The sequence below is a fragment of the Aethalodelphis obliquidens genome, unplaced genomic scaffold (assembly GCF_003676395.1).
Source record: "Aethalodelphis obliquidens isolate GAN/ISIS:26980383/991018 unplaced genomic scaffold, ASM367639v1 scaffold56, whole genome shotgun sequence".
Classification (NCBI taxonomy): domain Eukaryota; kingdom Metazoa; phylum Chordata; class Mammalia; order Artiodactyla; family Delphinidae; genus Aethalodelphis; species Aethalodelphis obliquidens.
Genome location: NW_020838000.1, coordinates 1,254,001 through 1,281,356, shown reverse-complemented (window position 1 = coordinate 1,281,356; position 27,356 = coordinate 1,254,001). Strand labels below are relative to the sequence as shown.

Here is a 27,356-nt window from a genome sequence, read left to right as displayed (position 1 = left end):
AGTGTCTCTTCTAGGCCTGGAACAGAGTTGTAAACAATTCATCTGAGTTCCTTGGTTTCACAGGACCCATACTTGGGGAGGAGTAGCACAGGTAGAATATAAAAAGTCAGTACAGAAACCGACTTTCTACATTTAGACACTAGTTAAGGTATTATAGAAAACGAAATAAAATGAGATATAGTGACCAGAAGTGGGAAGGGGCCTTTTATTTAGAAAAGTCACCCGTGAGGAGGTGACATTTGCTCTAAGATCTAAGAGAGAAAAGGGACTAGACGTGTGAAGGTCTGAGAATTTCCAGGTAGGGAGAATGGTCAACGCAATACCCGTAAGTTGGTAGGAGAGCTTGGCCTGTTCAAGAGATGGAACAGAAACCAAGCATTTAGAAGTCAATAAATGAGAGTCACTGAATTCAATGATGTTACCGAAGGCCCATATCCTGAAGAGCCTTGCGGGGCCCAGCAAGGAGACTGACTTTGCTCTCATCGGTGGCTGCTGGAGCGTGTGAGGGCTCTCGGCAGGTAAGGGGGACAGAGTGATTTTAACGTTGGAGCAGTTATCTGGCTGTGCGTGTGCAGAGGGGACCCTAGGCTGGGAGGGTGGGCACCGGGAGACCAGTGCAGAAGCTTCTGCAGTAACTGGGGTGAGAGGTGCTGCTGGGTCACTGGGCTGGCCTGGCAGCAAGATCTCAGACAAGGATGGATTAACGGTACGTGTAGGGGCAGAGCTGACTTGCTGAAAATTTGGCTATCGGACAATCCAGTGGGTAGAGTAGCTAATCTGGGAGATGGTGAACAGTGGAACAACTGGAAATTTTATACTCTGGGAAATATGCTGTGTATTGTAAAGTGATTGGAGGTTGGAAGATTCTGGAACATTATTTGACCACTTTCAGCCCCTCCCTTCCCCACTTCCTCATCCTTTATGAGCAGTTTTGCCTGTTATAGGAATAGGGCCAGGTCTTGCTTTGACATTGAGCATAAATCTGGAGGGTAGGGATGGGAGAATACCTAGGTCTCAAGTTCTATAAATTCCTATTCCTCATGGATTTTGGGTGGTTAAATAATGAGATGGGGGATCGCGTATTTGTAAGTCTAGACTGAAAAGCAACGTCAGGCTATGCCATCATTGATGTAATGCAGTGCTTTTCAAACATTAAGTGTACATTCCGTCACCTGGAGGTTTGGTTAAGAGGCAGATCTGACTCCTCGGACTTGAGCTGGGGCCTGATAGCGCATTTTCTAATAAGCTCTGACGTGGTGCTGGCGCTCCTGGCCCAAGGAGGGCTCTGAGTAGCAAAGGTCTCGCCGCCACTGCTGTTAGTGAATCTCGGCTCTGGCCGCGTGCTGACGGCCCTTTCCGTGTCCTTGTTGAATGGCTGCTTTGGGCATTTTCTTCCTTTGTCCTAAGGAAGGTTCCTTTTGGTTAAGTGAGAGACAGGGTCAAGCGGGTCATTTCAGAGACTCTAATTGAACTGGAAGCTAGGGGGAACGAGAGTCGAAAGAGCCCTGGGTGTGCAGTGAACATCTGACTTTGTGTCTTGGCTTTACCACTGCCCAGTGGGTCTTGGACAAGTCACTGCACTCCTTGAGTTTCTGTTTCTCTTGGAGGTGAAATGGTGATAAAATCATCTCCCTCACGGTGCCACGGTGCTCTGCAAATGAGAGAGGCGTAGGGGATTGCTTTGTAAACTGTCAATACCACGTTAGAGTCAGGATCGCCCTGCAGTGCCTACACTGGCAGCTCTTTTTGTGGGCCTATCCTTGCTATGTTATTGCTGAATTGGGGGCAGAGGCCTATGAACTCACTGGTGAAAAAGCAATGAACTGAAATACGCTTTCTCTTTTTCCTCCCCCTTCCCATCTCCACCATAGCGATTGAAACACAGAGCACCAGCTCCGAGGAACTGGTCCCGAGCCCTCCGTCTCCACTTCCTCCCCCTCGGGTGTACAAGCCCTGCTTCGTCTGCCAGGACAAGTCATCGGGGTACCACTACGGGGTCAGCGCCTGCGAGGGGTGTAAGGTGAGTGCCCAGCTCCAGGACTGGGCTGCTTTGATATCTTGTCGCGTCATCTCCAATCGGTGTGGTGCTCTGGGTTGTGTGTGATGGTTTCATGTCTTCCTTAGAGCTCATTAGTTAATTCAGAAACTTCTGCAAATGTCTGATGGGAGCCAAATGTTCCAGGGCCCTTAAAATAACCCGTAACAGTTCTTTTCAGGTCGCAAGAGCCTTTTGAAGGCGTCCTGAAAAGCATCCCCTATTTCTCTTTAGAACATGCCGTCTGGTGTCTTTGTAGTTTTATTTCATTTTTAAATATGACTGACAATCCCCTGAATCAACTTGCAGAGAATCCAAGGTTGAAATGGGGATTTATCTTCTGGCTGTTTCCTCAGCCCTGTGGCCTTTGAATTACAGTTTGATTTTCAGCCTGTGGGGACTTGCTACTGTGTGTGCGTGCGTCATAAATTCAGGGGAGCTGGATTTAAAATTCCAGCCTACAGAGTCATGGAGGCTGAACATGTGTCAGAGAGTCTATGTGGCTGCTTTGAATCAAACTAGACAATCGTAATCGAGTCCAACAGGCTTAATTAAGTGAAAGAGCTTCTTATTTTTTTTAAAGAGAGAAGAGAAACAAAGAATGACTTCACAGGCAAATCCAACTCATCCACAGATAGTCTTTCAAAGGATCTGTGGCTGTCTTGAGCCAGCCCTTCCCTAGATAACACGGCTTCTCTCTGTTCCCGCCGATGGCAGTTCAGGTGTGCTGTTGGTTTTTTTTTTTTCCAGGTGTGCTGTTTATGCATCAAAACTGCGTGATGCATTGATCAGTGCAGACACGTTGGAGCATTACAGCCTCCTTCCCTGCCCCCAGCTGCTCCAAGGCATTTTGTATTTAGCTGAGCAGAGTTAGCACTTACTGCGTGCATGGGTCAGGAGCCAGTCCTCAAAAGGAATGGCTTGAGCCCACAGCCTTTTTATTTATTTATTTTTAATTTTTTATTTTATATCGGAGTACAGTTGATTCACAACGTCGTGTTCGTTTCAGGTGTACAGCAAAGTGGTTCAGTTATACGTATACACACATCTATTCTTTCTCAGATTCTTTTCCTATTTAGGTGGTTACGTCATATTGAGCAGAGTTCCCTGTGCTGTACAGGAGGTCCTTGTTGTTGAAACCACAACTGTTAATTTGGCTTACAACTCACGGGCCGGTGCTCTCGGCCAGGTTCCTCTGGGGGTTTCGTGTGGTCCTAGCCGTGCTCCACACGGACCAGGTCCACCGCAGGTTAGCTGGTGGGCTCTGCTTCTGAGGGTGCTGCCGGTTGGTGGGGGACCTTTCATCCCGTCGGGCTGGCCCCAGTTGTTTGCAGGCAGGGTTCCAAAAGAGAGAGTCGGGCTACACGAGTCCTCCAGAGGCTCGGAAGGGACACAGTCATGCTTCTGACACATTCCAAAGCAGGTCAGAAGGCCAGTCTGTACTCAACAGGTAAGAACATAAACTCAACTTCTTAGCAGGAGGAGCTTCCAAGTCACAAGATAAGAGGCGGGAATACAGGGGGAGGACAGCTGGGGCCGTTTTTGCATTCGGTCTCCCGCCCAGCACGTCTGATGGCCTGGGAACAGAGTGGACCGGGACCTGGGACCCGGGACCCCAGCTGCACCTCACACACAGCCTGACACATCCTGGGTGCTGAAAGATACAGCTCGAAGAACCGCCTGAGTGTCAGCCCCTCAAAGAAATTATGCGAGGTTTCCTTCCTTTTCGAATCATTTGAATAAACATGAATTTGTTTACAGGGTGAGGCCGGTTTGGAGAAGTTCATTACAGCCTTAGGAATATCTCTTCTTTTGGGGTTGTGTTGGTTTGAAAGGAATGCCCCCTCTTCCAGTAGCCTCAGATATGGTGGTCAAGGAATAGAACACCGCAACCAGTTGGCAGCTGGATAAAAAGCAAAGCATCTGTGCATCTAATTAGTGCTTTATTATTGGTAACCCCTCGCTGAACCTACTTAAATTTATCCTGAGATCTGGGAAGGTTTCAGCAGAATCCCAGTTCACTCCGTCCATTTGTTGTGCAGTCTATAAATAAATCATTGTCTAGTGCTCATTTGGAAGTTAAATGAAAAGACACTCCTTTATTTCAAAAAACTTTGTCATCTCATGACCAGAAGCCTTAATGAGGGACGTTACAACTCAGTTTACCTGCTCCTTTTATGTCCTGGGAAAAGAAATTATCCAGCGTGTCTTCTCGTGCCAGATCCCAAGCCCTACCTACATATTAAGCAGTTTCACACTCTGTAAAGTACAGACTGTTTTAATCACCGCTTAGTCAGCTAATTCCCTGACCTCTTGTTTTAATTTGGGATTCTGTCTCTTTTTAGGAAAAACCCCAACAAAAACAAAACCCGTAGCAGCACAAGCAAGTTTGATGAACTTGGTAAAGCTGTTCAGAGTCCTGTTGGGGTGTACCTTTTTAATAAAGAACTATAAGCCCAAAACAGTCAGATGAGCTTGCCAACCAGTTGTCCGACTAAAGGGTTTTTGAACTATGGGTGGGTCTCTGAAAATGTGGACTGCCTTTCCCCCTGGTTGTTGAGAAAGACTGGTCTGCATTTTGGCTTGCTGGGAAAACATGACAAAATTCATAGAACTGAAAAACATGAGAAAGCAAAAGTACAATGTGACAGCCAAAGGAAAAAATATATAACTTAAAAAAAATTAAATATAACTTTTGTTATCATTTTAAAAATTACCAACACAATGCAGAATTTATTGTATAAAAAAAATAGAACATTAAAATAACCATAGTTCTAGCCTGGGAGAAAAACCCCTGTTAAACCTGTTTTTCTGTTAGTATGTGCATCTTGTTATTTTTGGTGTTTTTTTTTACAAGGATAGAATTTTATGTTGTATACTGGTTTTAACTTTCTTTTAAAATTTAATAATGTTTCATGACCAAAATTTAAACAACTGCATAGTTTTTATGGCTATGCCATTAATGTGGTTTATGGTTATATCGTAATATATTTCATGAATCCCCTGTTGTACAATTGAGGTGTTCTCAGTGTTTCTCTACTAAAAATAATGCTTTAATAAATAGCCTTCATGTTTATCTCTGACAATTTACTTAGGATAAGTTAGTAGAAGTGGAATTTCTAAGTCAATCGCTCTGTACATTTTTAAGGCTTCAACGAATTGCCAGGATGCTCTCTAAAAGAGGTATATCAATGTGAGCTCCGTTAGTCTATAAAGAGTTAGTATTATTGAAGACTATCTGTTAGAACTCTCTCCCTGTGATTATGAGGTAACAAATCAAGAAACAACTTCTCTTCGGGAATTCTGCCTCTCTTTAGTTTGGTTGTTTATAATGGGCCCCGGGCATGATACCATTTTGGGCTACAGCACATACACCGTGGGCCCCCAGTTGACCTATAAGGGCTGGCCCATCCTTTGGCTGGAGATCAAAGATCACTTCTCTGGGCTGGGATCCCCTGCTGTAAAGTAGGATTCCCAAACAGAACCCAATTTACATCTTTAAAAAGGAGTATCCACAGTAGCTTCCGCCTGTCATGACCAGAATGACCGTATTGACTATTGTTTGGGGAAGAGCACGTTCTGTCTCCCTAGGGACCAAGCGGCAGTATTAGCCTCAGAATTTAATGAATGGGTTGTGGGCTACCTCTGGGAATGGCCAGTGGCTGCTGTGTTGACACAGCATCACCATGGCATCATAACCACTAGCTGTACCATAGTGATGTCCTGTTAGGGGATTTCCAGCTAAACAGGACAAATGGCAAATTTTTATAGGGGACAAAGGGTACATAAAATGAACATGTGGTATAGTTAGCCAAGAAGGTTTCATGATATAAAGTAATAAAGCTGATTTTCAGGTGTCTTTAAGAGACAATCTCATTGCTCATAGCTAGAATTTATGCACAGTTTTGGCCTTATCCTATTTACATTTCCATTTTTGTAGCTTTCAAAGAGTATGGAATCTAGAGTGAGACCACCAGGATTTGAATCCTAGCTAGGCTACTTGCTAGTTTTGTGACCTTGGGCAAGCATCTTTCATTTTCTGTGTTGCTCTCTTTTCTCAATTGGAAAAATGGAGATAATAATACCACCTACCATCTAATATTGTTGTGAGGATAGAATGCGTGACTATAGAGCATATACGTGGCACATAGTAAGTGGTATATCTGCTTAGTTATTGTTTGTACTGTCATGAAATTATTATAATTACTTTTGCACACAGTCATGTAACATTGGTTATAATCTCAGTATTCCTTCTTGTAATGTTCTTTCAGCAATTCCCTATTCCTTTGTGCCCAAATCACCACTGCCTCTTTCCTTCAAGACTCAGGTTAAGACCCAGCCATTGCGTGGAACCTCCCCTGATTACCTAGTACAGGAGTTGTTACAAATTGATTCTGTAAAGAGCCAGACAGTAAGTAGTTTAGGCTTCAAAGGCCATATGGTTTCTGTTACAGCTACTCAACTCTGCCATTGCTGCATGAAAGGAGCCATAGACAATATGTAAATGAATACGCATGGCTCTGTTCCAATAAAACTTTATTTATAAAAACAAGCAGTGGACCATGTTTGGCCCTTGGGCCTAGGTTCCTGACCTCTGCAAAAGTACATGGTGATATGTCCTGTTTTTAGTTTCTAAAACTCAGAAGCTGATGGCCCAAAGCATTCATGCCAAAGGCGGCAGCAGCTGTTTCTGGTGGACTGTGGGCCTAGGACGGCTACTCGCCATCCCTGCCTGCCCGGGCACCATGGCAACAGCTTCAGGACCACTCTCCCTCTCAGTTGTTCCTCCACCTCTCATTCCTGCTCAGCTCGCACCTCCTTGTCAATCCAAAGCCAGAAATTAGCAATTTCCTTATAAGTGAGCTACTTCCAGAAACACCTGGCACCTTACTTTGGAGCGGTTTGTGGGATGTATTTTATGATCTTCCGTATCAGTTAGCTTTTCCTGCCTAACAAAAAGCTCTAATGCTTGTTGGCTTAAAACAAATGGCACTTATTATCTGTCACAATTCTGCGCAGAGCTTCTTGTCTGGGCTGGCTTGGCTTGGGCCAGGTGGGCCTAGGATGGCCTCACACACATGACCAGGGCCTTGACAGGATGACTGGACCCTCTCCCCATGTTGGGGCTCTTCACCTGTGAACCTAGCCAGCGTTTGTTTATGTGGTGGTGGGCAGGTTCCCATCAGTAAGACAGGACAAGCACCAGTGTGCAAACCTCTGGTTGCATCACATTCGCTAGTGTCCCATTGGCCCAGCGTGGTTAAGCCTGGATTCAGTGGGTAGAGAAGTGAACACCACCTCTTATGGGGAAAAGTGGCACAGTCACCCTGCAAAAGGGTGAGGATGCCAGAGCCGACATTTGCTGACATACCTTCTTGTATTATGCCCTGGTTTTGTGCAGAATTCTCTTCCAAAAACTGTATTCCAGGGCCACAGTGCTGGGCGCCAGAGATGCAGCAGTGGATGTGACAGACAGGTTCCTTCTGGAACAAGGGCAGAAGACAGGCAAACAATTTAGAGTTGGAAGAAAATGAATAGGATGGTCTGGTAAAGAATAACGGAGGGGGACCTGATTTGATAGGGAGGCAGGAGAGAGCTCATGGCTGCGAAGGAGCCGGCTGTGTAATGGGGTATTTTAGGTCAGAAACTGAACTTGGATTCTAGGGCCGTTTCTTCCCTTCTTTGTTGTGTCCATTAACTTCTCTGGGCTTCAACAAATCTGTGAAACTAAAACAAATCCACAAGTTTGAACTCCGTCCTACGCCAAATGCAAACACTACAACAGTGAACCCAGTAAGTGCACTGATTTCTTGTTAGGAATAGCTTGTGTGGCGTGGGAGTCCCTGGTGTTTACAAGTCTGGGGTGAGTAGCGGGGGGCGGGGGAGGGGGGGGAACTGCTCTTGTTGGATACCTTCTCTGTACCAGGCGTGGGGACATTTTATACTCATATTTCATTTAATTCTCACAATAGCCCTCCAGGGGGTTAGGCTTTATGACCACCATTTTAAACATGAGAAAACTGAGGTTCAGAGAGGTTAAGGAACTTGGCCAAGGTCACACAGCTGGATTTCAATCCTAGTCTGGAAAATTCCTCACTGCTTCAGCCACACTGAAACAGTGGGTAGGAAGCAGCGGTGTGTTGTATTCCAGTTTGGGGGTTTCATGGGGCAACAGATGAAAAACAAAAACAGGTGGGAGCGTACTTCAAAAGGGAAACAACCCTATGGTCTTGATCATTTCATAAAAGAAATGACATTTTACATGAATAAGTAAAAGAAGGAAGAGCTTGCAAGGCAGTCTTTCCCAAGGAGGGACAGTTAACACACGGGCTCCACCCATGGGCACACTCCCAAATGGTGCTGAGTCCTTGTTTTCTCCGCTTTGCCCTTGGTGGGTGGAAACTTCCCATCTCTGAGCCAGCGCCCAGCCCACGTGGGGAGCCCATGAGGCACAGAGGGATGCTTGATCGTGGTCACGCTGGTAGCCTGCTATTTAAAGCAGCCTTGAAGAGTGTAAACTCCACCAGCCCCCTCAGTCCCTCAGGGCTCATTTCATCCATTTTCTTATCTGCCTTTGTTTTCCTTGCCTCTGAAGAAGGAGGCTCTCATCTCCAGGACAGCATTCGGCCACTGGGCTGGTTTGGGGTTTTTTTCCTGGCAGACGGCAAGTAGTATGCTCAGTACAAAGAGTTTTGCAATCAGGAAGATGGATGTCTGCACTTAATTTTAGAACTCTATTAAGTACTATAAACGTGCTTGGTGATTTTATTTGACCGAGGCCATTTAAGATGACATTGTTTTTTTGTTTTTAATCAGCATCCATAAACATGAACATTATGCTCTGTTTGGAGACCATTCCGGTCTCTGCCCGCCCTTCACAGTTGCTTCTGCTTAGGGCTTTGCTGCAAGATCCAGTCCCAAGAACAGTATAACACACTAAAGACAGTAACAAAAACAGGACAGTGTCTGCATGCTGTAGTAGCTAACGCTGAATTATGAAGCCTGCCATCAAGTTCATTATTTCAGTCCTTGAACCAAAAAGAGTAGGTCCCCTCATAGGCCCAAAGAGCTGTCCTCCTTTATAAAACTGGCCAACAAGGGAGAACTTATTTATTCTCTCATTGATCAGACATTTACTAAATACCTTCAATGAGACAGGCTCTAGGTACAGAAATTTAAAGTTTTTATGTATTTTGTTCCCAGTGTTGTGTCCCAATGTTTAGAAAGTACATAGAACAGTGCCTGTTAAATAATAGGTACATAGTAGATATTTACTGAGTGAGAGGATGAGTGTGTGTACGGGCAAGGAGAAAATTAGTGCCCGTGCCGTGTGCTGTGACACTTGAAGTTGCAGGGCTTGACGGGTGCAGAGAAGGAGACTCGCATCCCTCTGACACTTCCAGGGAAGGCTTTACAGAAGAGGTGGTTTTATGGACGTGTGAGCATTTTCCAGGTGAGGCAGGGGAGAGGAGCGTTCCAGGAAAAAATTAAAGACTAATCCGAAAACAAGGGAACTTGGGATAGTCCGTGAAGAACTGCATGGAAATGTGGAAACTTATCCCTTCTCTTAAGGTTGGTTTTGCACAGCCCTGTGTAGGCATCTGGGGATCAGCGGGCATGAAAGATACTCATAAGGGCTCACTGCTGTGTGTCCTCAGAGCAGCCTTCTTTGGCACCCTCATTAGGTCCTTCTCTTTCACGTGTTCTGTTGTTCGCCTTTGTAGCACTTAACCCAGCTGTAGTTAACTTATTTTTTAATTAATTTTTGTTGGAGTAGAGTTGATTTACAATGTTGTGTTAGTTTCTGCTGTGCAGCAAAGTGAATCAGTTATACATAGACACACATCTGCTCTTTTTTAGATTCTTTCCCCATAGAGGCCATTACAGAGCACTGAGTAGGGTTCCCTGTGCTCTACAGTAGGTCCTTGTTAGTTATCTATTTTATACGTAGTAGTGTGTATATGTCAGTCCCAGTCTCCCAATTTACCCCTCCCCTCCCTTGCTCCTTGGTGACCGTACGTTTGTTTTCTACATCTCTGACTCTGTTTGTTTTGTTGTTTTGGTTTTTTTAAAAATTTATTTATTTATTTTTGGCTGTGTTGGGTCTTCGTTTCTGTGCGAGGGCTTTCTCCAGTTGTGGCAAGCGGGGGCCACTCTTCATCGTGGTGCGCGGGCCTCTCACTGTTGCGGCCTCCCCGGTTGCGGAGCACAGGCTCCAGACGCGCAGGCTCAGTAGTTGTGGCTCGCGGGCTCTAGACCGCAGGCTCAGTAGTTGTGGCTCACGGGCCTAGTTGCTCCACAGCATGTGGGATCTTCCCGGACCAGGGCTCGAACCCGTGTCCCCTGCATTGGCAGGCGGATTCTCAACAACTGCGCCACCAGGGAAGCCCCTCTGTTTCTGTTTTGTAAATAAGTTCACTTGTATCATTTTTTTTAGGTTCCACATATAATCGATATCATAGGATATCTGTCTTTGTCTGGCTTACTTCACTCAGTATGACAATCTCTAGTTGCATCCACGTCGCTGCAAATGGCATGATTTCGTTCTTTTTTATGGCTGAGTCATGTGATTAACTTATTATTATGCAGCTGTTTGTTTGCTCCCAGCCTCTGTCACACTGTAAACTGCAGGAAGACTGGGGCTGGTCTCTTGTCCGAGCTTTATTACCAATGCCAACCGTAGTGCTCTGTGCATAGTAGGGCCTGAATAAGTGTTTTTAATCATAAATTAGATCTAATTCTATAGTAATTAATATAGTAATAAATGACATGTAATAAATAAGATTTAATTCTATGGTAATCACATAGTGGTATAATTTTATATCTTCTATCTAATTAATGAATTGCATCTAAATACATAGGGTTTGTGATTATATATTCATGAACATTTTTATGAAATTTGTGAACAGGACAAGGCCTTGGGTGGCCAAAATCCAGCTCATTTCCTTAGTAATTTCTGCTTTTCACCTCAAGGTTAGCCCTTCACTGCAAATGATATGTTCTTTTTGATACCGTCTTTAAGCGAACTCTTAAGGATTAGCAACTAGATCGATATACTCAAAAATACTGTGGGCTCTAGTGCTTTAAAAAAAATAACAATCTCAACATCTAGAATCTACCTTCATATCTAGAAACATCAAGACAGCTGAAATGACAGTCTGGCTATTTCTAGTTTTAGTTCCTACAGAAGGAGAAAACACTTCTGCTGCTGGACAAATGTTGTTCTAACTTGCGAAATCATTTTGGATTGAAAAAGCAGGAAAAATCTGTCTTTTTTTTCCTTCTGATATAGGAATAAACAGGAAGTGGAGGGTGAATTCTGAATTCTCCTGCAGCCCTATATTTGTTTTCCCATGTTGGCTGAGTGAGAATAGTTTATTTAATTTGGTGGCTTTACGTGGCTTTATAAATCTTTTAACAGTTACAAGTTCATGAATGCTTGTTTAAATTACTTTGCCTGCTTGTTGTTTAAAAATATCTAGAACACTCTCATTTGCTGTTTTTTTTAAACAAGCCTCAAGTCTGTAATTTTGGGGAAAGCTTTCTCCCTTTGTCATACAGTAGAGAAACAAGCTCCGATATTCATAATTAACCTGTTGACTTGAAAATGGCTTACTCCCAATGATGTCCCAAGTGTATGTTTCAAGGAGTTTTGGTCAATGAAAAAATTAGCAAAAAATCAACAATGTTTCTGACTTAAAGCAAGTGTGGAGCCACCAGGGTTTGGGGGGGTGCGAAATAAGTTACTTTTACAAAATTCCTGGAGACCATCATCTAAAAATGAATTGTGACAATGTATTATAATTTCACCAAACAAAAACAAGAATGTATTTTTGTCACAGAAATAAAAGTATATGGTTTGGGGTTTCCTGAGAGTGATAGAAATTATGACAGAAAATCATTTCTGTTTAAATAGATTTTACACCATCATAAGTTATGATTGAGTTACTTTGGGGAGATGAGTGTTTCCGCCGTCTCCCTAAACCTTTTACTGGAGCGGTTAAATAGGGAGCTTTAAATTCTATATTTTCTTCTCCTGGCTGAAGTCTTGGAAAGAAGTCATGAGGAGTGGAATCACCTGGCAAGGGCACTCTTGTTCGGTTTTTTAATTTAATTTTTATTTAATATTGGGGTATAGTTGATTTACAATGTTGTGTTAGTTTCAGGTGTACAGCAAAGTCATTCAGTTATACATATACAAGTATCTATTCTTTTTCAGATTCTTTTCCCATATAAATTATTACAGAATACTGAGCAGAGTTCCCTGTGCTCTATAGGTTATCTTGCTGGTTATCTGTATATCGTAGTGTGTGTATGTTAATCCCCAGCTCCTGTTTTATCCCCTCTCCACCTTTCCCCTTTGGTAACAAGGGCGCTCCTGTTTTGCCAGCCCCTGTATTGCTCTTCCCGAGGGCAAGGCTGTGCGTCCCTTGTCTGCCCTCTCTGTATGGTTGCCTCTCTCCTCACCTGCAGACCTGTATAAAATTACAGAAACAGGAAAAATACCTCACACTTATACTGCCTCTAAGTGTTTCTGAAGCACTTTCACTTTATGGAATTCAGTTCAGCTGAGCTTTGCTGCAGTTAGGAAAAAGCCCTCCAAAGTGTGCCACGTTTGGTACAGAATTTCTTCGTCAGGTAACCTTTCAAGGCCTGTGTCCCCGGCTGGTCCCTCCTCTCTTGCACACAGTGAGTAGGAAGGCAGGCTGCTCGCTGTGCTACAGCTCAGCATCCACTAGGCCCTTAGCTGCATCTGATTCCTGCTGGCAGACTGGGAAGGAGAGCACAGGGGAGGGGAAAGCCAGTCCTGGGGGCGCACAGAGCACTGTCAGGACCCGGGTCGCAGCACCAAGCCAGCTGCAGGAGATGGAGTCTAGCCATGAGCTTGGGGACAGGCCAACGGTTAGCGATGGGAACGCAATAGTGAATTTAGTGGAGAGCTGAGCGTTCCTGCCTTAGCTGTTTTATTTGATCCTCATAAAAATTAGAGAAGTAGGTGGAAGAGGGTTTTTTTACTTCCATTTCACAGGTGAGAAAAACGCACCAATCTACCATTCACGTCCTTGATTTGGAATCTGTTGCAGATCCTGACACGGTTACTGTGGAAACCAGCAAGGGTTCATTATACAATTGTTCCCGTAGTTTTCCCTGAATCTCATCAAACTATCTTTTCAAGTCTATGATCCTAAACATCTTCATTCCCTAGTATGTTCGGTTTTGACGTTTTGAGAGACCGGGAAGGCCTTCCCCAGTAGAGGGAGGCCTTTATCAGGGGTTCGACTGCAGTGTCAGCCCACAAGGCAGAAATCACGTGCAGCCAGAATGACCCCAGAAAACCCCTTCGGCAAGCAGACGGCTGGAGATGGACACACGGCTCCCACGAAGGCAGCAAAGCCACTTCTTCCTCCAGCTTTGGAGGATTGCTAGCCCTTCTGTGGAGCACCGTGTGAGATAGTTGTTTTCTGTTTTCGTGTTGTACCAAAAATGTGCGTCCTTAATTAAGCACAAGAGTTATACGAGCACAACACAACGCTCACAGCACGGAAATCACACATCTCTCTAGCCATTTCCTTCTTTCTGGGCTTCTTTCGTCATAATAGTTTCCTTGGGATTGGAATTTCTCTTGTGCCTTTTATGAGCTGTGTCTTTTTGGTTTTTTTTTTTTGGTTCAGTATTTTTCCGCTTCAGAAAGGTGGCTAGATATGTCCAATGGATAGGCAACGCCAGAATGGGGGAAAGTTGTGTTCCCTGGACCCTAGAACTCATCCCTGAAAAATATCTAGAAAGGTGGATAAAAATCTGCGTGCATCTCCTGCCCGCACAATGCTCGCATTGTCTGGGGTGCAGGGGAAAGGCTGGGTTCTGGCAGCCCTGCCCCATTAGAGCCTTGTTCCTTGTTCCATATTGAAAAGATGACATTCCTTTGCTAGCAACGTCCTGCCCGGATTTCTGGCACCAGTTCTGTGGCCGGCACTGTCGCCTGGGGCATTTTTGTTTGGGTTGGTTTTGTTTTATTTCCAAAGCAGCAAAGTGCAGGCTGCATAAGTGTACAAGGTGGAACTGTTTTTATAGAGCTTGTCGTCAGACTTCTCAGTACAGTCAAGGTGGCCTGTCTGCCAGGGTGTCTGCTTCCTATTCACTAGTGTCAAAATGTGAGAAGGCACATACAGTAAATTTAACTTATTAGCTTGTTCTCAGGTGTTGCTGAGACAGCCCTTGGGTTTTAATGTGGGCCCCCTCCTCCCTCTCAGGATTTCATGTAATGCTCCATTTATAACAGAGATCAGTGGATTTGTAGAGTAAATATTCCAATAAGGAAAAGCAAAATCTTCAGTGACCCTCTCAGTTCTGCTTCCATGGAGGCTTTTTCTGTGCCTGGAAAACAAAAGAAGAAAAATCCTTTATATTGGCTGCAGCTCTGAACTGGAGCATGTAAAATGACTTCTCAGGGTCTGTGAGCCTTAAAATAACGAGCGATGGAAAAATGTGAGGTAGGTCAGTGAGGGGGAGAAAGCTCTGGTTTTATAAAGGATTTTCATGGTTAAACAAATTTGGAGAAACTAGAATGATCAAACAACGCGAGTTCTCCTCTGTGCTTTTGAATCTGAAAATAGCAGCATTCTCAGTACACAACACCACCATTCATACGGGCTGGAAAGTCCCCAAATCATGAAAATTATCCTGATTAGTCAAAACCAGCAGGGATCATCTGACTGCTCCTTAGGGAAATGAGAATTTCAGCGTGGATCTCACTTCTGCATTTTGTACTCAAACTGTAGACAAGCTCTGCTGCATCTGGGGACTTTGGAGTGTGGGCACGCTTTCAGCCAAGAAACACTTCTGAAGGCCGCTGCCCTTGTTTACATTACTCCTCATTAACATAAAGAATTAGTCTCAGAATAATAACATTTTGAGGAGGGCATTTTTTTTTTTTGATATTTACTGGTTTCCACAGGCATGTCCTGCTGTGTTAGATGCTCCTTCAACTGGTTGGTCCCCTAAGTTAGAAACTGTATAGACCCAGTACTCCATGAGATGTCTTTTGATGGCTTCTATTCCACTTGAATGCACAATATATCATGTTTATGATCTCATCAAAAACACTATGCTAGGCCTTCCCTGGTGGTGCAGTGGTTGAGAGTCCGCCTGCCGATGCAGGGGACGCGGGTTCGTGCCCCGGTCCGGGAAGATCCCACGTGCCGCGGAGCGGCTGGGCCCGTGAGCCATGGCCGCTGAGCCTGCGCGTCCGGAGGCTGTGCTCTGCAACGGGAGAGGCCACAACAGTGAGAGCCCCACGTACTGCAAAAAAAAAAACCCAAACAAACCAACCAAAAAAACACTATGCTAAAATACTTGAATAGCTCTTAGTACGTTTGTTAAATTGAACTGTGATAGAAAAACTATGACAGTTATTAGTCCAATGCCAGAAATTATGGGAGAGGGTATTAGAAATCGATTCCACGAATTGTGGTTATTTGCCCCCAAATGGAATCAATGTAAAATTCCTCATCCATTTGTATTTTGGTCTTAAATTACTTCCTGCTTTAAGAGTTAGGTGGGAAATATGTTCTATTTAAATGAGTGTTTGGTGCTTATTCTTGCCTGTTGACCAAAATTTGAGCCTCATGTATATATTATACATACAGATATAGAACTTGTTTCTGTAAATATTTGTGGCAGGTAGGATTCTGCACAAAATTGTGAATTACATCAAAGCCTAAAAGAGTCTAATTGTCACCACTAGATATATTTGGTTTTAAACCCAAATAATGAAGTTGTTTCTTTCACTACACCCACGTGTGAGATGTTTGCACAGGGTTAATATCATGGACCCGGTGGTTTAAGAAACCTAAAAGAGTATTTTTTAATTAGTAAATCTAGATCAGCATTCCTTTACTCTTTGATTCTGTCCCATCCATCTTATTCTTTATGAGCCCGGGGCCGCAGAAATAGTATTCCTGGGACTTCCCTGGCGGTCCAGTGGTTAGGACTCTGCGCTTCCACTGCAGGGGGCCCGGGTTTGATCCCTGGTTGGGGAACTAAGATCCTGCAAGCCACGTGGCACAGCCAGAATAAAAGAAGAAAGAAATAGTATTCCTGTTCTCTACAATGCACAGTATTAGAAATAAGAGCATTGGAGGAGAGATGAGGATGGTGACCTCCGAGGAGCTCACCTGTGCCTCTGTTACGTCCAGGTGGGTGGGCCACTGTCAGTTACTTTAGCCACGCCCCTGTGACACAGGTGGAAACTAAAGGAGAGTGATGTTTACGTATTTTAGCAACTTATTTTATTTTACGTATTTATTTTTTAATATTTTTAATTAATTTTTTTTTTGGCTGCGTTGGGTCTTCATTGCTGCGCGCGGGCTTTCTCTAGTTGCAGCAAGCGGGGGCTACTCTTTGTTGTGGTGCACGGACTTCTCATTGTGGTGGCTTCTCTTGTTGCAGAGCATGGGCTCTAGACACACAGGATTCAGTAGCTGCAGCACGCAGGCTCGGTAGTTGTGGCTCGCGGGCTGTAGAGCGCAGGCTCAGTAGTTGTGGCGCATGGGCTTAGTTGCTCCACGGCATGTGGGATCTTCCTGGACCAGGGCTCGAACCCGTGTCCCCTGCATTGGCAGGTGGATTCTTAACCACTGCGCCACCAGGGAAGCCCCTAGCAACTTATTTTAAAATATTAAAGCTGAAATTCCTACAAGGACATATAAAAATAATGTAAATAAAATAGAAAAAATTGATTTAGGTACATTTGTGAAACTTCCTATGTTTGTAACACTTGTTTCTTTTTCTTCAAGCCGCCTCGGAGCAGCAAGTGTTGTGGGTAGATGTGGTTCTGAGGCCCTGCTGGGATGCAGGCCACCTGTCTTCTGCCATCACGAAGGTCCTCTGTCTTATGGCCCTACCGAATCCAGTGGAAGAAAATGCAGCCCTATTGTGTGTCCAGGAGAAGGAGGGTGGGCAGTGTTGGTAGCATCGCTAGTGTTCACCCCTCAGCTTTGAGAACCGCCACCACCATTTCTTTTCCATAGTCGTGTGGTTCTCAGTGTGGTTGCCTCATACATACGGTTGGTATGTCTGGCTGTGTTCCCACGCGGTGGAGGATGCGTTCCCTGCGCATCCGTATCACACGCTACTGGGCCCTTGAGAGGGGGTTTGTGTAAAACGCCTTGGGTAAAAACACTCCATCTTATCTGTGCCTTCTATTTTTTTAATGCCATTCTTCTTTGCCATAAATGTTTCCAAGTCCCTTAAGCATACTTCCCAGGATAGATTTAGGAACAAATTTATGTCACACCCAAAGTTGCCTCTGTCTGGACTGAATTTGCTTATACCATATCTGTCATTTTAGTTTTCAGTAATCTCCCCTACCTCTCTGGGAAACTCCCCACATTGAAGGGCAGATGCTCCCCCTGTCTTTATATGAGAGACCCAGTCCTGGGCCTACAGCTGTCCCTTTTCTCTGGAATCGTCATGTCTTCACTGTGGCCTGTTGAGTCTTGGTTGAGTTGAAGCAATGGCAGCCATCCTGACATGCCAGGGTTGCTGCAGTGGAGCAGAGCTCCCTCTGTAGCACTTACTACTATTTGAGATTATTTCATTAATTGTCCACTTATTCACTGGTCTTCTCTTCCATTACTGTATAAATACCCTGAGACAGGGACTTTGTAAGTCTTGTCCTCTTCTGTATTTCCAGTGCCTACGACAGAGCTTGGCACGATGAAGGCATTCTGTAGATGTTTGTTGAATGATTCTATAATAAACAAAATTGGAAGCGAGAAAGAAAAACCAACCAGGATTAGAGCACAGTTGTGCCCCGTGGTTGTGTTAGCCCCTGCCCTGTAATAACTTGCACCGAAGGGGCACAGGGAGGAACAGAGGTTTTGGGTAATGCTGACTGAGTGTGTCGTAGCAGACAGGAAAGGAAGAGTGACAGTTTCAGGAGGCATCCTCACCCGTTGCGTTGTCATTTTCGGGCGGAGCGTTCTCCCCTGAGCACTCAGGGCCATGCAGGGGTGTCCACCCCACTGTCCTGCTGTCTCTGCCTTGCCACCCTCTACCACACTGCTCCTGGTCTGGAACAGATGATGTAAGAGCAACGCTTGGGCTCAGATTCCCACCTCATGAGATAGATGGTGTGTTGGTGTCTGCCAAGGGTGACTGTTTTCTTATCAATTATTAAGGTCGCTTCTTAGCCTCGCGTTGAACTGGTTTTGAATTTCAAATATTGGTCATTTCCCATTCGTCATATACACCAGTGAGATAACAGATGCCTTCCTTTCATTATGAAAAATCCTGTAATTACTAACAAGTACAGTGAGGATTTATGAATACAGTATCTCCTTCCTTTATATAACACATTTATTGCATAGGTCAGACAGAGAGGGGAGAATCCCTTCTTCCTTAGGGTTTAATTTCGAAAATAAGTGCATGCAGTAAAAATTGCATAGGGTTAAAGTGACCCTTAATCATCCAAACAGGGTGTTCCAGTTACCGGTGCTGCATAGCAAGCCATCGCAAAGGTGAGAGGCACGAAACGACGTTTCTTGTTTTGCTCACAGACTTTGTGAGTCAGGAATGTAGTAGCCGGGACATGGTGGGGATGGCTTGTCTGGGCCTCCACTGAGCAGACAGCGTCTTCAGTGCCTGAGGTCTGGGAGCTGGAACCCTTTGAAGGCAGCTTCAGTTTTGTGTCTGGTGGTTGGTGCCGCTTGTTGCCCAGGACCTCGGCCGGGGCTCTGGCCCAGAGCCCTGACACGGAACTCAGTGTGGCTTGAGCTTCCTCACAAGAAGGTGATCTCGGAGTAATCAGACGTGCTACATGGCGGCTCAGAGGTCCCGAAGACAAGCGGGAAGCCCAGCGGCCTTTTATTCCTACTCTTGGAAGTCCCAAGTGTCCCTTCTGTCAAATTCTGCTGGTTATAGCAGTCACAAACCCACCCAGATTCAGGGGAGGGACATAAGACCCTCCTCTCTTGGCGGTAGAGCCCAGGTCAGTTGAGAAGAGCATCTGGGATGGAGGTATCCCTGTGGCCGTCCTGGGGAAATCCAGCCTGCTGCAACCTGGGGTCTGGTCTGAACCACACTTAGATGGCTCTGTCTCCAGTTGAAGAAGCCAGGTGAAGTAGGTGGCTTGTTCTCAGGAGCCTGTTGTAGGAAAAGGATGCATCTTTACACACTAGGAAGACTCATGGCTGACTTTGAAAAGGGGGACCCCCGAGGGACTGGGGCCCCGTGGGTTCCATCACCAATCTTGCACCCCCTGAGCTCAACGGCAGGTTGGTGTTTGGCTACCACCCACCTTGAAGCTGCTGTGAGCGGGTTCTTACTTCACAGGTAACTAAGAAAAATGCTGTACACTTAGGGTGTACGTAATATCTGTGTCCACAGAGAGGGGAAAAAAGTAATCCAGAATGTCCAAGTGAGACCCAGCTCCGCCAGCGTCCTAGAAACAGGCTGCCTGCTCACCGCCCTGCCCTCCCGGGCTGTGTCAAGTCGTACGATTATTATCTTATTGATTCTAGGCGACTGAACGAATTTTGCTTTTATAAATGTGGGCTCTAATGTGAGATGTTCTCGTCCCTGTGCTTCCCGAGCTCCCTGCCAAGAGAGTTATTTATTCCTCGCTGGGCGTGCTATGCCTCTGCACGGTCAGGGTGCTGAACTCCCATTGACTTCGGCTGAAATTCTCTTGGCCTCAGTTTGGAAGTTGTCTATGGGCCTTTAATTACACCCTCTGGCAAAGGAGAAGGAGCGCTTGAAACATGCATAAATTCTGTACATATTTCCAAGGCTGGGCTGTTTAAAAAATGCTGTCTGTCTTTCTTCTTCTTCTTCTTTTTTTTTTTTTTCTCTTTGAACTTGGACATGAATTTTTGTAAAGTACAGCATGTCAAGGGAAGGGCAGTGAGAAAATATGCAGGGGTATTTACTTAAAAATTACTCAGCGTGTCCATCATGGTGTGTTCACTGGTTTTAGGGTGGTATACTGTATAATGAGATGAGAGATATTCTACTTTATTTTAAATGGCTGCTTTTAAAAATCTCAGCTTTACTGTGCATAGTCTTATGCAATCCATGCCCCTCTCTGACCATAGTTTTTATTTTTCTTTTTTACATTTCCCGATAGATTAAATTTGTGCCTATTTCAAATTTAAACACAAAACTGTGAAATATGCTGAATTTTGTTTGAATCCTTATAAGTAACTGAGTACTCACAGTGACTTTTTAAGGTATCAGATGTCATTTTTTTTTTTTTTTTGGTACGCGGGCCTCTCACTGTTGTGGCCTCTCCCGTTGCGGAGCACAGGCTCTGGACGCGCAGGCTCAGCGGCCATGGCTCACGGGCCCAGCCGATCCGCGGCACGTGGGATCTTCCCGGACCAGGGCACGAACCCGTGTCCCCTGCATCGGCAGGCGACTCTCAACCACTGCGCCACCAGGGAAGCCCCAGATGTCATGAGTTTTAAGGAGATCTGGAGAATGCTGAACTGTTTCTGATGGCTTTTAACTGTGAAGCAGAATTGTGAGATCTTGGAAATCTGCAGGTCCCTTACTTGGCTTCATGGGGTTACCGCCTACCAAGCCTGAGCTATCTCTGTAAAGGAGGCTGGACTGTCCCTGACTGCAGAATTCACAGGCTGTGTTAATTGCACTGTATGTTTCCATCCCTCCACTGCTGGACATTTTAAAGAAGCCGCATGGAAGTGACATAGACCGATCTGACCTCCTCTCCCCACCCCCTTCATGCATTACCAGCAGTGCAGCGACCAGGGAGCTGGTAAAGAACTTTAATGGCCCACATACTGACCATATTCCTGAATCGCAAATGGTTGGTTGTATTCTTTGGAAAAGAGAGATTTGTATAGTTCACAGCAAGCTCAGTCTTGGTGAGATGGAATATTGCAGTCCTGTGGTTCCTGCATCCCCTCAGCCTGAGCTAGTGATTTCCTCTGGCCTGGGAGTCATATCACCCAATTTGCAGGTTCATCTTTTGTAGAAAAAGGAAAATAACATCTGAGTGTCAGGATTATTTGAGAAACATACACTGTCGTGTGTACCCAGTGTTTCTTTAGTGAGAAAAGCACTTATCTAGCGCTTACCCTGTGCTGGACACATATTTCAACTCAGCTAACCCTCACCACGGCTCTATGAAGAAGCTATAACTGCTCACCTTTGCAGGTGAGGCCCCAGTTTGCTTCACTTTCTCTTTACCTCTGATTCTCCACCAGTGACACGAGCCAGGTTAGATCCAAATGGGAGTTGAGGTCACTGACTTTCATCTTGAATATTTTCTGATTCATATTCCTTGAGAGGCAAGGATGCCTTTTGGTCATGTTTCATATAGTTCTAGAGGTAAAAGTCACTACATATTCCACTCTGTTTCATTGAGTTTAGGGTAGAAGGATGCCAGATCATTTTCTGCAAAAATTAACCCCATTAAGAAATTGTGTGTACTTATTCTTACTGGAGTTCGTTTCACTATTGGAGTTGAGAATTTGGATGCCTTATGGGGAGAGCCAGGCAAGGAAGTAATGATGCAGGCTAATTTGGGACAATAGAGAGTGTGGGGAGACAGCAGCTGTCTTCTCATTGATTGCTCCCCTGTATCATTGGTGTTAGAGCTGTAGCATGGACCGGACGGCTTGTTAATCCATAGATCGCTGGGTCCTGCCCCCAGAGTCTCAGATTCAGGAGGTCTGGGTGGCCCTGAGAGTCTGCATTTCTAACACGCTCCTGGGTCATGTAGGGTGCTGGTCCAGGGACCACATTTTGAGAGTCACTGCCCTATGGGAGTGGGGGGCTAGCATTGCCTGGTTTTCTAGTAGTTCAAGTGACTCTCTCTATTCCTTGAGGATTGTGGCTTTTTCAAGGTCTTTTCTGGTTCTCCAGACATGTTGCTACTGAAAAAAACACTCAGACCAGACGAGGATTAGGCAAGAAAATATTAGGCAGAAACATCAAATCAATCTCTTTTGTAATTGAAATCTCCCACTTTTTAAATGTTGGCAATGAATTTAAAAGTTTTTAAACGACCGCGCTGGCCACCACTGAGCCAAAATAAACATATCTGTTGGCTCAATTCAGCGTACAGATGAGTAGTTTGCAACTTCTGCTTAGATGCTAAGAAGATACAATGGATGAGAAAGAAAGAATTCAGGTTTTTGAATGTCTTCTCTGCAGTTGAAAATATCATGAAAAACTTTAGCAGAGGAAAAGAAAAGCTAGTCCAGAAACCTGCTTTTGTAACTGTCCTTTCCTTTTATAACTGGAAGGGGAAATCCATAAGCTGTTAAAATTATCAGATAGTTCCCTTGGTTAGGTGGATGCAGCCTGTGAGCCACGGTCCCTGTTGAAGCCTATAGGCCAGGGACGGGCCTAGTTCCTGTGAAAGATCCTAGCGGGCAATGTTGCTCTCATCCTCACCTCATCGTACCTGTGGTACCTCACAGGCTTTTTTCTGCATCTCTCCACCCACATCCAACTTTCTTTCCTGGCCTCGCCTCACTTTTTGTTTTGGCTTCACTTGCACCTTTTGCCACTTCCAATTGCATTGTGAAATAATAATAATAGCAGCTATGGGTTCCCCTGGTGGTGCAGTGGTTAAGAATCCGCCTGCCAATGCAGGGGACACGGGTTCGATCCCTGTCCAGGGAGGATCCCACATGCCGCGGAGCAACTAAACCCGTGCGCCACAACTACTGAGCCTACGCTCTAGAGCCCGCAAGCCACAAGTACTGAAGCCTGTACCCCTGGAGCCCGTGGTCCGCAAAAAGATAAGCCGCCGCAATGAGAAGCCCGCGCACTGCAACGAAGAGTAGCCCCCGCTCACCGCAACATAAGAAAACATGGCACAGAGAGGTTGTGACTTGTCCAAGATGAACCACACAGTTACTATCAGGCAGAGATGGGACTTGAACCCAGCCTGCTCAGCAACAAGACCCAAGCCCACAACCACTAGACTGACTCTACGCTAAGGCTCCCAAGCCCTCGTGCTCCCTGTAGGACTTGGTCCAATGGGGAGGCTGAGCCCTACGACTCACAGAATCATTTCCACTCGCCCTCTATCTCCACATGAACGTGTGGCTCATCAAACCTTTATCTCAATACAAATACGATTATGCACGGCACGAGGCCAGGTTCACTGCTCTTTGAAATGTCTGGAATTGCCTGATGGGCCTCCTGCAGGATTGATTAGATCAAAAGCTTTACTTGATACGGTCTTTTAATAATAATCATTTTGGTCAATCACAGAGCATGGACTCAACCAAAACTCCCAGGCATCATTGCATTCAGGACTTATTGGGTGGGCCAAAAAGTGCCTTCGGTTTTTTTGAGTAAGAATAAAAGACACATTTTTCATTTTCACCAAGAACTTTATTGAACAATGTATTCACCCTTTTGTTCCATTACCTTCTGCCACTTTTCAGGCAACTTCATAATTCCATCTTCCCAAAACTTTTTATCTTTTTGAGCAAAGAACTGTTCCAGGTGCCTTTTACAGTCTTCCGGGAAACTGAAATTTTTTCCATTAAGAGAATTTTGTAAAGCCTGAAATCAATGGAAATCCGAAGGTGCAATGTCTGGTGAATACGGCAGATGAATCAGAAATTCCCAGCCAAGCTGTAACAGTGTTTGCCTGGTCATCAAAGAAACATGCAGTCTTGCATTATCCTGATGAATATTATGCGTTTTCTGTTGACTAATTTGGGACGGTTTTCATCGAGTGGTGGTTTCAGTTGGTCTAATTGGGAGCAGTACTTGTTGGAATTAATCAGTTGGTTTTCCGAAAGGAGCTCATCATAGAGGACTCCCTTCCAATCCCACCATATACTCAACATCACCTTCTTTGGATGAAGACTGGTCTTTGGTGTGGTTGGTGGTGGTTAATTTCGCTTGCCCCACGATCCCTTCCTTTCCACATTATTGTACAGTATCCACTTCTCATCGCCCATCACAATTTGTTTTATTATTATTTTTTTAATTAATTAATTTTATTTTTGACTGCATTGGATCTTCGTCGCTGCGTGGGGGCTTTCTCTAGTTGCAGCAAGCGGGGGCTACTTGTTGTTGTGATGCACAGGCTTCTCACTGTGGTGGCTTCTCTTGCTGTGGAGCACGGGCTCTAGGCGCATGGGCTTCGGTAGTTGTGGCACGCGGGCTCAGTAGTTGTGGCACATGGGCTTAGTTGTTCCACAGCATGTGGGATCTTCCCGGACCAGGGATCAAACCCATGTCCCTTGCATTGGCAGGTGGATTCTTAACCACTGTGCCACCAGGGAAATCCCCGCAATTTGTTTTAAATATGGAATGTTTTCATTATGTTTCAGTAGAGAACCGCATGTGGAAATATAGTCAAGAACGTTTTTTTCGCTTAACTTATGTGGAACCCAAACATCAAAGCGATTAACATAACCAAGCAGGTGCAAATGATTTTCACCTCTTGATTTGGATATTTTGAGTATGTCGGCTCTCTCCCGCGTGGTATGACATTGATTCTTCTCAATTAATGTCTCGATTTGATCGCTATTGATTTCAACTGGTCTGCCGGACCATGGAGCATCGTCCAGCAAGAAATCTCCAGCAAGAAACTTTGCAAACCACTTTTGACACGTTTGATCAGTCACAGCACCTTTTCCATACACTGCATAAATCTTTCTGTGCATTTCAGTTGCGTTTTTACTTTCTTGAAATAATAAAGCATAATATGCCAAAAAACTCGTTTTATATTAAACTCGTTTAATATCTTCAATATTAAAATGGCTAGACGAAAAACCACCAATTTTGATAAGTCGTTTTTAAAATGCACGCCGATATGACAGCTGTCACATACAATCTAACAAAATTGTTTTGAATGAAGTTAAAGACAACTAGTGGTACTAGAGCTATCTTAGGGAAAAAACTGAACGAACCTTTTGGCCAACCCAGTACTAGACAGGCGCCATCCGATAATACGATGCTAGCCACAATTCGAGCTAGATGTGTCACGTAAAGTGTCCTGGTAGCCACGTTTTCAAAAAGTAAAAAGAAGCAAGTGAAGTTAATTTCAAGAATATATGCTCTCTAACTCCGTATCCAAAATATTATCATTTCAAAAGAACCATTGAGAGACTTCACATTATTTTTCATACTTAAGTCTTCCAAACTTGAAGTTATTTTAACACTTAGAACAATCTCCGTTTGGACCAGCCGCATTTCAAGTGCTTGGTAGCCACGTGCAGCCAGTGGCTTCGGTGGTAGATAGGACAGCACTGGACCAAAGAGGTGTGGGAGCTACACACAAAGCCAGAAACCGTATGAGAAAACCCTGAAATGCCAAGTGCAGATGGGGGAGGGGCACAAGGCAGAAAAGAGTCAAGAAAGCATCTGGATACAGTTATTTTAAAGAAGTGATTTTGAAGGAAGGTAATGGGAAACTTTGGGGAAATTTTACTAATTGGTAGAAAGTCTAGTTGAGAAAAAAATATGCATATATATCCACTCTTTACTGATTTATTTAATGAAGTTCATTTTTATTTGAAGCTAGAAAAAAAAGTGCACATACCACAGCTGAGGATGTCAGATCATAATGAGAAAGAACTTCAGAAAGAGTTATTTGAGGACCAGAGTTATTCCCTTTGAGTGACTTAAAGCTTCTTGACCTCTAGACCCCTTTCGGTTTTCTAGATCAGAGGAGCATAATAAATTTTTAAATCCTGTTTCTTTCTTTTCTCCTAGCAAAAGAGCGTGGCTTCAGCTCTCATAGAGGTTCGGATGGTGCAAAGGAAGCATTGCCTTTCTAGGCTTGTTTTGGCAGCATGGGAAAAAGAAGCCCAAAGCCAGAGATAAGGGCCAGGGAGACTGGAGGATGTGATTCCAAGTAAAACTTCTCTGGGTGCATCATGTCAGCAACACAAACTGTTTTCATTCTCCATGTTAGTTAATGGCTAATCTAGAGATTGTACTGCCATTTGCTGATAGAGCACAGTTTAAAATATTTTATCATTAATGTGACAGGGAGTTGGATAAAGAAAATGAAGCGTGATTATAAAATGCTAATTATCATTCTCAAGTGCATATTGGGCACTTACGAATATTTGCAGCATAATTTGCTTTATTTATGATTTCAGTTTGGTTATAAATGTTAATTCAGTTGCAGATGGTATGTTGGCAATTTACAGAGCCATGAAGTTATTTGGAAATCCTAATATTTTCAACCAAAATGTTCTGTTAGTGATTGATGGGCTAAATTAAAAAGCCTCTGCTCTTTAAATACATTAATTGTCAAGTAGGCTGTAGGGATTTCCAGATTCATGCTAGCTCCATTAACTCCTTCAAGGAGTAGAGGGCATGATTTGTAATTTAGAGTGGGAGTTTTCTTTATGAGAAAGGACAGGAGGAAGGAGGTCTCTTTTGCCTACCACCCCCGTAATGTTTCTTCAAGGCTGAGATATTTTTCACGTCTAGTTCATAGCACTAAAGACACATGCTTGAAGCCATATTTTCCCTGTACCACATCAGTGGTTTCAGAGACCCTGGTGTTGATAATTAGGTGGATTTGTCTGTGACTTTCTATTCGTGTGCATCTGTGTAAGAGAGGGACAGAGATTGCATTTTCTCAGACCTCACTGATTACTTAAAAATAGACGTTACTTTTAGACCAGAGGTTGTCAAACTACAGGCCACAGGCTAAATCTGGTCCACTGCCTGTTTTGGTACAGCTGAGAGCTAAGAATAGCTTTTGCATTTGAAAAGCTTGAAAAAAATTGTAAAAGAATATTTTATGAAAATGATATGAAATTCAGATTCAGTGTTCATGAATAAAGTTTTCTCGGAACACAGCCGTGCTGGCTCATTTATGAATTGTTTGTGCTGCTTCCAGTCAGCCATGGCTGGCGTGAGTTTCTGTAGCAGACACCGTACGGTTCACAGGCTAAAAAGTTTACATCTGGCCCTTTACGGAAGGACTCTGCCAACCCCTAGATTAGACTATCTAAAGGGTAGTTTCCAAAATAAAGCCTTAACCTTTTTTAAAAAAAAAAAAACAAAAAAACTCGGTTACAGAATTTATGGAACCGTAAGAACTTTAGGAAGCAAATAGTTTCAAAACACAACTCTTCATTTTCGAACGCTGGAGATTCTAAATACGAGCCCCAGTTTCCTTCTTTTGTCTTGATGTTGGTAATTAAAAGAAGTGACATTATATTACTAATGTAAATAATTTTGTGCTTTACATATACGCAATATGCTCAAAACATTCTCTTTGCCCCCCAAATAAGGATAAAAGTAGAGATTGTTTTCTTTTATTACCAAATTAAAAACATAAATTAAGCCGTGTTCCCGG

At 44.2% G+C, this 27,356-nt stretch overlaps 1 protein-coding gene across 1 annotated transcript in view; it reads left to right on the top strand.

Annotated features, from left to right (window-relative positions):
* Positions 1 to 27,356, top strand: part of LOC113609332 (retinoic acid receptor beta-like) — an 80,671-nt gene that overhangs the window by 30,151 nt on the left and 23,164 nt on the right. Inside the window, exon 2 of the mRNA XM_027086474.1 lies at positions 1,872 to 2,020. Coding sequence (XP_026942275.1) covers positions 1,872 to 2,020 — 149 coding nt within the window. The remainder of the gene's footprint in view (positions 1 to 1,871; positions 2,021 to 27,356) is intronic.